A 12,230-nucleotide genomic window follows, 5' to 3' on the forward strand; every position below is an offset into this window, starting at 1 on the left:
CAAATGCCAGCACACGACTCTGAGGCAAGGCATCGTTTTCCACACCAAACGGTCCCATGCTGGTCTAATTCTATATTCTGAGTTGATTCAACTCCAATATTTATTCCATTAAAGTTCATCTGATCGAATAGATTTCAAGCATTCTTGATATTGACGTCGGCTTTATTGATTATATCGTCTTCCAATCTTATAGTGTCGATAATAATTTCTCATTTAGATATATGGCCCCTTATGAAGAATTTGACTAATTCTGCATATGTCAATACGGAGGAGTCGCTATCCTAGAAACGCAATTAGGTTTCTTTGTTTCGTTAAGCAATTTCTCTCTTTGTAGTAATCGTCCAAACCTTGAGTTAAACCTGGAGAATAAATAATGGAAGGTCAGAATATATCTTCATCTAAAAGAAGAAGCATAAAAATGGTAATGGGCATCGTGCAGTTGACGCTTTTAGTCCTTCTGCTTTTAGGTTCGTCCCGTGTAGAAGCACTAGCAGGAAATTTCCCGGTGGCAAAGGCCCATTGTACGGACAAATGTGGAGATGTTACCATCCCCTTTCCATTTGGCATCGGAGCCGGCTGTTTCCTGGACGATTGGTATGAGGTGGTCTGCCAGCAGGGGAGGAATGGCACTGTTGTTCCCTGGCTGAAGAAGATCCGCTTAGAAGTGTCGAACATATCGCTACCAGATGAAAGGGAAAGAACTGATGGGCTAATCAACGTCAGCTTCCCAATAACTTATTCGAGCCCAAACTGCATCGACATGGTTGAAGAGGGACCTATTGCCCCCACCAGCCTGGTTGGGAGCAGCTTCATCTTCTCCCAGACTCTTAACATGTTCACTGCCATCGGATGCCACGTCATTGCTCTCATGAGCAACACCAAATCCACCATCGTTGGATGCAAGTCCAAGTGCAGGAATGGCAACAGCACAAGTCGGTTCAGCGATTGCTCAGGCGTCGACTGTTGCCAGAACACAATCCCGTCGAATCTTCAGGCCTTCGACATCAACTTCCAGAACATAGATGCTTCCTCGATATATGACAGTGGATGCAGTTATGCTTTCCTAGGTGACAGATACTGGTTCATACCCAATGCTACTGATCTTTATTCACTAAGTACTAGGGAATACGTGCCAGCGTTGTTAGAATGGGGCATACCCAATAATACAAATATTGGGATCGACCTGAATCCAATTTACGGTGTTTATAATTGTACATGGCTTAGCTCAGATGCGTACGGGTACAACGAACTGCTTTATCTACAATGCTATTGCTCCTCCGGCTTCAGTGGTAATCCTTATCTCGTCGATGGATGTCAAGGTGAGTGCTTTGAAATCATGGGTTGATAACTCTTGCTTTATTCAGTCAATTCGTGGGAGTATCACGGCTCATGGTTATCCAGCATACCGTTATGGTACATGTTAAAGACAGTTTCAAAAGCATAAAACCATTCCGATATCAATCGTATGTAAATGAATAATCACTTATGTGTATAATCAAACTAATTTATCGAGAACTTCGAATGAAAGAATCCTAACTTCTAAAATTCTTTTTTGCTGGATTCCTGGTTTCTAATATTCAAATCGGTTATGTGATCTTTACAGACATTAACGAATGTGAAGATCCAAGGCTCAACAGCTGTCCTTGGAGATGCGTGAACATGCCAGGCCACTATTCCTGTCCGGACGGCAACAGAATAGCTAAATTGGCAATGATCGGTATGTATCTCCGAATCTTATGTATAAACGAGCATTATTCATTGTCCTTCGATAAATTGTATTATTTGCTTGTTTTAATATACATAATGTCACGTGCCAATTTCAGACTATTAACGAAAAATCTTGAGATTTATGAGTTAATTGAAATCTTGAGGCTTACGTTTTATGAGGTTCTATAAAATTTCAGACGAACTCTTGGGAGTGAACGGCCGCAAGCTACTAAGTTAATGTAGCAAGAGAAGCCTCCAACGGAAAAAAGGTTCTATAATTACAACTTTAATATTGGAAAAAAGTCTCCAACAGAAAGCTAATAATCATCGCGATAAGAGCTGATAATAAAATCCAAGATCCAAATCTAACTTCCTCATCAAAATAGAATTTAGAAGGTCTTGGAACTAAAATATAAAGTTAGAAGAATTCGAGAGCCTCTAGACACCTCCGAAAGCGGCTCTATTACCGTACTGATCTCCTGGCTCTATATTTGTTGTGGTGGGGGGGGTTTGAGTTAATAAAAGAGCGAGCTCCACATGCAGCAAGTAACCAACACTTATTTCGATCGATCAAGTATCGATAAAATAATCTTGATTCTAAATAGTACAAGAAAGACAACTTGTTCATAAAAATACTTCTTAACAATTATTTTAAACCATGCAATAACAAAATTTCATAAGCATATAACCCAATATAATATTGAAGTTCATAAATCATTCAAATAATACGCATTCAACACCATTTTGCTTATATGCATTATGAATTCAATAATTCCAAATATGCTCATGACACTACGTATCATGACACTTCATCCTATTGCACAGTCCACTATATATTTACTAGCTTAACCGTTGGTAACGATCTACTAGTACTAGTTCAATCCACTGGTAATGGTCCATCAACAATATCCCCATACCCAATAATGGAATAAACAAATGATCCTTAAAAAACATGATAATTCCAATATATCAATTTTCAACAAATTTTATAACTTTTCGAATAATTTTGGATGTCAAAGTTCAAATAATTCATATTCTAAGGTCAATTATTCGGATTTTATAAAATCAATAATTGAAATATCTGAACAATAGGAAGATCCAAAAGGAAAAAAAGGATAAAAAGAATTGGAACAATTTCCAATAAAGCACATTCAGATAAAACCAAATCAAGAATTCAATTTCCCTGTATTTTGGTACTTCGATGAATAAAAAGAATTAGAACAGTGTACAGCAACGGTTAAAAAAAGAATCACAATGAGCCAACTGTGGTAGCATCACCCTTCAATAATAAGATCATAATCATCTCCTTAAATTTTTTATACTTGATCCTCATTTAAGAATCATGAAATTTAGCACATGCTCAAACAATTATAAAGATTTTATTTTCAACCACATAATAGTTCAAATAATTTTCATGACATGCAATAAAAACTACCATTTCGATCTTTCGCAAACAACATAAGTGAATCCTAGTTACTTACGTGGATCATCCCTAAACTAATAGCTCGATATATTGGGATCAAGAGATAAATCTATAATCGAAATCGTCTCTAAAACATTAAAGTTGGTCCGTCCTTCGTTTGCGGTGAGTAGGGGAAATTTCCCCATTTGCATGGATTCTCCCATTTTCATTTTTTCTTTATTTCCTTTTTTAAAATATTTTTGATTACTTTTACTTTTAAATTACTTTAAAAAAATCTCTTCCTCTTATTGTGTGTCTTTAAACATGTAAAAATAATGTAGCAAGTAATTCGTTTGACTCGTTGGGATCGTTATGGCCCGAATAAATTATATTGAAAAGTTTTTCCCCATCAACTTTTTTTTCCTCCAAATTTATGTATATATTGCAAATTGATCCTATATAAAAATAGTTTAAAATTATACTAAATCATTAAAGGAGGTTCGTCCCTCTCACACTCGCCGGGGACCCCCACCCCGTTCTCTTCTTTTTTAGTTTTAAATTTTTTTAATATTTAAGTATAAAAAGTCTTTGTCTTTTCATCGGTGACCCCAGTTGATATATGAGAGTTAATGGGGCTTAGTTTAAGTATAAAAATCTTTTTTATTCCTGATAAGCACCACTTGGTACGCGTAACTCCAACGAGCCCAATTAATTTAGGCTCAAGTGGAGTCAATCCACTAAGGTTCAAACTCTCTCTTCAACCTCAAGCGCCTAACCACCTAAAATCAATGTATATTGGTAAAAAGCCTATTTCAAAATGTCTCCAATTTTTAAGTTATCTTTTTTTTATCCGTGACCTTAAATGTAGTTATATTTTGTTAGTGAATGCAAGTCATAAGGTTACACCAACCGGTTGATTGAAACTAATTCTTGCTTGGTTAACTTGGATGTGATGACAAGATGCTTTAATGAATATATAACCCCTACTACAAGTAAAGTTCATCTACATAAATTAGTGGGCCTCTTAAGGCATCTTATATTGTGATCATGTTTTACTAGTTGGAAATATTGAAAATTCAAATTAAGATTAACGGAGAGAAATGTTAGCTTTTATGCTTATGAAATATTAATTATTACCTTCTTTTGAAAAATCTGTATTCTATATATATATTAAAACAAAGCCTAAGTCGAATTCTCATACTGTCACATCATCAAAAATAAGAAGCAGAACTCTCAGCCGAATTCTCACGTCGTCACATAATAATACAGTAGAATAAAATGGAGCTCTCTTGCTTTGCCACGTCATCACTATTGTACCAAAGAATTTTTTTATCATTAATTATACAGTAAAATATATATATATATTATTTGCACATCGGCCAACAGAGTATATATTATATATATTAGCTGCTATTTAGAAAATTTTCTATATTGTAACAATCGAATTGTCGTTCATATATATTGTAACAAAGAGTTGGAAAGCAATTATAACAAGAGTTTATAATATCCATAGAGTTGCCCTTTGTATTATGGCGAATATATTTTTATAATATTAACCACAATTAAATTCCTGTTCATATAGTATTATTTGTTTATATTGCTTTTCATATTGTGTTGTTTATATATACATATAATATATGTATTTACCTACTGCATGAGTTGAACAAAGAGAGGCAAATAAAAAGAGATTTTTCTTTTTGCGAGATTTTAATTATATTTGAGCTATATATATAGATGTCATTTACACTGAACTTTTATCATTATATTATCGTTTGCAAAGATGGGTTGGTGTCTTTGCAGACTTTATATGTATATTGTGTTGCATACTCATCCACTGCCAACATCAATTGATCTATTTCAATTTGATCGTTTTAAAAAGTATACATCAGGTTTTCTCATCACTTACTTTATTATAATATTTTGCTTGGAGAATTAGTATTTCTATGGTTATATATTTGCTAGCATATTTTCATTCAGTTCATCTGTTCACATATTTGTATGAGAATTTTTTTATTTTCTTTTGATTGATATATTTGCTTCCATATATTAATTCAATTATATTCTTTTCCTCAATTTTCTTTCACGAGTTTATACTTCGTGCATATATTTATAACATTTTTCTCTATCGAAATAATTAAGAGATAATTTGTACAGTTCCCCGTGCAACGCATGTGTATTCAACTAATGTATATTATTTACTATCAATGGAGAGTATATACAAGTAGTTTTTGTTTTTATCATCATCATCATCATTATTACGATAAACACGAAAACTTAAAGAATATTTTTTCAACCCACGGCAGAGCGCGGGGTGCTCCCCAAGTATATCATTACTACTGATTCACACGTATGATCTAACTTATTCTATGAGGTCCGAAAAATTCCCTAATCAAAAATGGCCAAAATACTATTGATTTCCTACTATGGTGACAAATCGACCTATCCACCTAGTATGACTCGAAAATATATCCTTGTGAGTATTTATCACCTAAAACCACTTATCGGCCAATCAAATATTTGGAAAGTAGTATTCTCGGTTTTAACAAATATCAAAGCCAGCTAAATCAACCGCCCCGAAAACATAGATTTCAGAATAGGTTAAAACCAGGTACTGAGGAGTTGACATATCTCTAAACCAAAATTCCATAAAGCACACAAATTTCGGAAAAATACTAATTATTTCAGAAAAATCCCAAAAATTTAAAGGAAATAGAAAATTCTTATATGAGTTCATATGCGAAAAAATCTTTAAGATAGGATATCAAGCCAAACGAGCCCTACAAAGTGACTGTTTGTTGTTAAGAATGGCAGTCGTGAGCAGCTCACAAACCTAAATTACAGAGCTCGGTTCTCCCTCTACTGACTTCAAAATTCTGTGTGATTGCGGTGTCTAGGGAAACCTTGAATAATGAACTATGCTTTAGGACAAACGATGCATAAAAAGGTGAAGTAATCGGGATGGAAAATCAGCCCAAAAGTCGTTGTTCATCGTAGTTTTTTTTTTTTTTAATTTGCAATTCAATAACTTTCTGTTGAGAGTTAAGAATGAGTTAAGTCTCACGTCGGAAATATATAAAGAATTCCACAAGTTTATAAGAGGTTGGGTACCACAATTTATTAGCTAGAACTTTTAGGTTGAAGATGAGCCCAATCGCTTATAGGCCCAAGTGGTATTTTACACTTCCAAAATGGTGCAACCAAATCAAACTCCTTAAAAGCCAACGTGTTACTAATTTGAGCATCAAAATAATCTAATAATTTCAAGCAGACAGGAACAGTAAAGAGCTCTACTGAAATTGGCCATCTACTCTCCAAAACTCTTAGACCAAGCTAAACAATGGAGAGATACAATGAAAACAGGTCCTGATAACTCACCAAAACGAAGAAATAATGCACTTTGGTCACAAGTCTCGTGCTCAGTTGGTCTAATACTCGGCTGGGTAGTCTCGAATGCGCTCTTCTCCGTTCTTCTTCTCTGCTCTATCTCTTTCTCCTGTGACTCCATGCATGGTCCAATATGAGCTTGCCATCGATGAGCTGTTCATGCAAATTGACTTTCCATATTCATTTCTATTTATTTCCATTTGGTCCCCTACGAAATTATTTTTTCATCTTGGTCCTTTCAATTTAGCCCCTAAGCTTGTGGGTTATCCATTACACATTGCGTCACTCCAAGAACTGCAATTGTTTTCTTAGATATATACATATAGAGGTCTGTGCAATGTGACCGACTATGGCTTCAACATTAATTTCATCAGTTCTGATTAAATCCAGTTTCTGCAATTCATTGCACAGCCGTTGCAGGAGTGCTAGGAGCATTGCTTTTACTTCTCTTTCAAAGATGGCTTTACCGAATCATTAAGAGGAGGAAGAAAATGAAGCTTAAGCAGAAGTTCTTCAAACAAAATGGTGGAATTCTGCTGCAGCAACAATTATCTTCACCCGAAGGCAATGTTGAGAGAAGCAGATTGTTCGACTCCAAAGAGTTGGAAAAGGCAACTCACAACTTCAGTGAGAACCGGATACTCGGTCGAGGTAGCCAAGGAACTGTTTACAAAGGGATGCTGACAGATGGAAGAATTGTAGCTATCAAGAAATCTAAAGAGCTAGATGAGGGGAATGTCGAACAGTTCATCAACGAGGTTTTCATTCTCTCGCAGATCAATCATAGGAATGTGGTAAAGCTGTTGGGTTGTTGTTTGCAGACTAAAGTTCCTCTTCTGGTGTATGAGTTCATCCCCAATGGAACACTGTATCAGTATCTCCATGATCCGAGTACCCAATTTCCAGTTCCATGGGATGTACGGTTACGAATCGCCGCAGAGGTCGCCAGAGATCTTTCCTATCTGCACTCTGCAGCATCTATACCCATATATCATCGAGACGTAAAGACAACAAATATACTTTTAGACTAAAAGTATCAGGCAAAAGTAGCAGATTTCGGAACTTCAAGATCTGTTGGCCTTGACCAAACTCATTTAACCACATTGGTGCAAGGAACTTTCGGTTACTTAGATCCAGAATATTTTCAGTCAAGCCAGTTCACAGATAAAAGTGATGTTTACAGCTTCGGAGTGGTCCTTGTCGAGCTCTTAACAGGGCAGAAGCCAATCTCTTCAGTAAGAGCTGAAGAGGGAAGGAGTTTGGCTACATATTTCATTGTCTCAATGGAGGAGGATCGCCTGTTCGACATACTTGATGCTCAAGTACTTCTCCAAGGAAAGAAAGAAGATATTTTTGGGGTCGCTGATCTAGCTAAAAGATGTTTAAATTTGAGTGGAAGGAAACGGCCAACCATGAAACAAGTAGCAATGGAGTTGGAGGCAATAAGAAAGCCATCACATTCCTCTACTGAAGAAAGGAGTGGGAACTTCGAAACTGATGGAATTGAAGCTCACAATATTGCCTTCAGATCAGCAAGATATGAAGCAGGCTATAGCATAAGTTCGATTTAATCTACCTTTCGCTATAAATTAGTTCTTCACTGAGCATATTCCATAGAGTGACCCTTGACTGCTCTATCACTGTAAATGTTTCCATGCCATGGATAAGATTCTAAAAAGGCATTTTACGGAAAGATAATAGTTTCAAGCCCATAAGTTCAAGTACCAAGCAATAAACTCATTTGTTCCATCACTAATGGATTTGCTATTCAAATGCTCATTTCTGCACTAGTTAAGGTCTTCCTAGATGATTCAGTATTCAGAGGCACTTTATTATTTTTCTGCAGTGTAGGTCTCATGCAGATCTTTGCAATGGATTCTGGTGTTTCTTTTTCTTGAGGGATATAGTGGATTCATTCCAAACAAACACAGTATATATCCCAATTAGGACCGCATTCTATATCTTTAATCTCAACCATGCAATTTGATCAAAGGAACGGAGTTGAAACTTTCTCATAGTTCCTGAGTTGAACCTCAACCGTTAAAATCACCATTATCTTTGCAGGAAGCATCGTCCATGGATATTCACTGTAGAACTGCACTATAGAATGTCTGGACATCCACTTCTGGTAAAGCTATGAAAAGTTGAAAAGGGCCATTTGGATCCCAATAACCTAACAGTATGTGAATGAAAAATATTCATCAGTATCCTGTAGCAACAGAATGAAACGCACTAAAACTATATTTTACAAAATATCGATGTACCCTTAGACTCTGACTAATTAAATGATAATTTCTCGAATAGACAGCAATATTATGTCATCTATTGCCGACCCTAAGGCCTAACTAGCTTGAGTCCACAATGCGGTGCATGTGTTGTTCGCCACTGCAAAAAAAATTTTAAGCAGACAAACTTTTGTATCCATTTGAAGAAGCTAGTCCTCCATTCAATCATTTCGTCATTTGCCTGTGCACTCAATAGAGGCAAGAATATAGCATGCCTCCATTCAAGAAGCTCTTCTTCTAACTGTTTCTATAATTCATGAATTAGGATTATCTTTTGATCGTCGAAAGAGAGATCATGGTAGTAGAATTGGTTGTTCAGATACTTGTGCTACTCGGGGCATTTAATATGCAAACTGTGGCAGCAGGACCAGCCCTGGCGAAAGCCAACTGCCAGGAAACATGTGGAGGAGTGCAGGTTCCTTTTCCATTTGGGATAGGAGGTGGCAGGTGTTTCCTGAACGATTGGTACGAGATTTTCTGCCTAAAAAACGGCACTGTCCCTATGCTGAAGATGATCAACTTGGAGGTTCTGAAGATTTCTCTACCACATTATAAAGATTACAGATATAGTCGTGGCACCATTGAAGTTAGGCTTCCAATTGTCTATTCGAACCAGATTTGTGCCCATGAGAATGGAACAACTAGGATACACCCGAGTTTGGAAGGAAGCCCATTTGCCTATTCCACAGATGATAACGTCTCCGCAGCAATTGGTTGCAGCCACCTCGCAGTGATCAATAACACTGATTCGATCCTCATGGGATGCAAATCCAGATGCAGGGGAGGGAACTTCAGTAGATACAGCGATTGTTCAGGTCACGAGGGTTGCTGCAAGATGAGAATCTCCTCCCCAGAGCTTCAGCAATTCAGCGTCGCCTTCGTGAAAGAAGATGGATCAATAGCCAGGCACAAGGACTGCAACTACGATTTCCTAGCCAAGAAGTCTTGGTTCCGGCCCAAGTTTACTGATCTACATGAGCTGATAACGGAAGGTTATGTTCGGGGTGTGCTGGACTGGGGGATTCCTGGCGATTCAGATCTTGCAGTTCAGCTAAATCGAACCAGTCAAGTTTATACTCAACGGGATGCAAACACATCCTGCTTGAAGGGATACTCCGATGAGCTCGCTCTTAGACGGCAGAGTTTCTATTGCCGTCATGGGTATGCGGGTAATCCCTATCTGGTGAATGGGTGTCAAGGTCAGATCAATTATTGTACTGCATCGCTTCCCTACATCCATTTCAGCAATTTCATCATGCCACCAATAGCTAAATACCTTGAAAAAAGAAAAATTAGACATTAAAATACGGTTCAGATCTTTCTTATGGGCATTTAATTGATCGTGATGGTCTTCCTACCTGTAGATGTCAATGAATGTGCAGAATGGGATCTCAATTATTGCCCAGACTTGTGCATAAATACTCAAGGGGGCTTTCACTGCATTGATAGTGGAAGAACGTCCAGAATTGTTATGTTAGGTACGTGATTTTACTAGCTCCAGAATCACTTAGTATGCATATGCAAATTCACAAATGCATTCTGTCTTTCATAGGCATGCATGAATTGGCGATAATAATCTGAAAAGACATAAATAAGCTGAAATAGTTTAGGAGCTTCATGCATATAACTCGACATTTGTCCCATATTTATTGCCCAGGAATTGGAGCAGGGCTTTGGGTTGTGCCCTTAGTTTGGATATTGGTATGGTTACACCAATTTTTCAAGAAAAGAAGAACAATGAAGCTTAAGTAGAAGTTCTTTAAAAGGAATGGCGGAATTTTGCTGCAGCAGCAGCTGTCTTCACTGAAAGGCAGTGTTGAGAAAAGTAAACTATTTGTTCTCAAAGAGTTGGAGAAGGTTACCGACAATTTCAATGAAGATAGGATCCTTGGGAAAGTCGGCCAAGGAACTGTCTACAAAGGGATGCTAACTGATGGAAGAATTGTTGCCATCAAGAAGTCTACAGCAATCGATGCAGGAAAAGTAGAACAGTTCATTAACGAGGTTCTCATCCTCTCACAAATCAATCATAGAGATGTGGTTAAGTTATTGGGATGTTGTTTGGAGACCGAAGTTCCATTACTGGTTTACGAGTTCATCCCAAACGGGACTCTTTATCAGTATCTCCATGAACCAAATGAGGAATTTCCAGTGTTATGGGAGGTATGCCTACGACTCGCCACGGAAGTCGCAGGGGCTCTCTCATACTTGCACTCTGCAGCATCCATACCCATATTCCACCGTGACATTAAGTGTACAAACATACTATTGGACGAGAAGTATCGAGCGAAAGTGGCAGATTTTGGAACTTCAAGGTCAGTTTCCCTCGATCAGACTCATTTGACGACGCTGGTTCAAGGAACTTCTGGGTACTTGGATCCAGAATACTTCCAGTCTAGTCAGTTCACAGACAAAAGTGATGTCTACATTTTGGGGGTAGTCCTTGTGGAGCTCCTGACGGGGCAAAAGCCGGTGTCTGCAGTAGGAGCAAAAGAGGGCAAAAGTTTGGCTGCATATTTCATTCTCGCGATGAATATTGGTCTTCTCTCTGATATGCTCGACCCTAAAATACTAGAGCACGGGGAGAAAGAGGAGATTATGGCTGTAGCAAGCTTAGCGAAAAGATGTCTGTATCTGAAAGGCAGGAAACGGCCAACGATGAAGGAAGTGGCAATGAAGTTAGAAGGGATAAGGAGGCAAGTCTCTCCTGCTAATGTCCAACAGATTGATGAACTGATAGAATGCTGTGAAGCTGATCAAGCATTTGAAACTTGCAGTATTGTTTCCACATCAACCTGCTCTCAAGTGCTTTCCGGTGTTACTAATTCAGTGTTGGATGTTAGCCCGATAAATCGTGGACACACTTGGTGAAAGTTTACAATGGTCACGTTCTTATTTTTCTTAAGCAACTGTCCTGCAGTGCATTTAAGCTAGTGTTTATAAGGAAAATGGGATGAAATAAAGCAGAGCAGTTTTTCATTTCATCTTTTTTTATCTTTACAGAGGGCTCATAGAAGCCTCTCCTCAATCAATTCCCAGTGTTATGTCCCTTTAACCAGACATACAGCTCTATTTTTTCCATTCGCAAAGTGAAGGAAATTGCATATATGCTCACGATCGACATCCTATGTTCAGTTTTAGAAAATAGATTCCAGAGAATTTGATCACTAGTTGTTCGAGAGAGACTTTTCACTGTGAGGAGACTAGCAAACAATGGAGCTTCTCATGTCCAGGTCGCCTGGACCCATAAAATTATGCTTTAGGATAAAGCATTAGCTAGCTGATTTATCAGCCCATGGAGAATGAAGACACATGTATCACATCGGTCTTCGAATACTAATCGACTCTTGTTTTTCTTATTCCTCGTGGGACGAGAATCTAATCAGTTCACCATTTTAACAGAAGACACGACTAAAAGTCTTCCCGCACCTTTAAAAACTACACCAAGAACC

General features: G+C 37.7%; 2 protein-coding genes and 1 pseudogene across 2 annotated transcripts; all 3 read left to right on the forward strand.

Annotated features, from left to right (window-relative positions):
- Nucleotides 1-418: 418 nt before the first annotated feature.
- LOC116193998 lies at nt 419-8,171 on the forward strand (annotated as a pseudogene).
- An 835-nt stretch (nt 8,172-9,006) lies between these two features.
- On the forward strand, nt 9,007-10,196 carry LOC116194000 (wall-associated receptor kinase-like 1). Its single transcript, XM_031522738.1, has 2 exons — nt 9,007-9,961; nt 10,143-10,196. The coding sequence occupies exons 1-2, from the start codon at nt 9,074-9,076 to the stop codon at nt 10,194-10,196; spliced, it is 942 nt and encodes a 313-aa protein (XP_031378598.1). The 5' UTR covers nt 9,007-9,073.
- Nucleotides 10,102-11,861, forward strand: LOC116195217 (wall-associated receptor kinase-like 1). The gene has a single exon (XM_031524210.1). The coding sequence runs from the start codon at nt 10,702-10,704 to the stop codon at nt 11,647-11,649; it is 948 nt and encodes a 315-aa protein (XP_031380070.1). The 5' UTR covers nt 10,102-10,701; the 3' UTR covers nt 11,650-11,861.
- The last annotated feature ends 369 nt before the right edge of the window (nt 11,862-12,230 follow it).

This window comes from Punica granatum, chromosome 2 (genome assembly GCF_007655135.1).
Source record: "Punica granatum isolate Tunisia-2019 chromosome 2, ASM765513v2, whole genome shotgun sequence".
Taxonomy (NCBI): Eukaryota; Viridiplantae; Streptophyta; class Magnoliopsida; order Myrtales; family Lythraceae; genus Punica; species Punica granatum.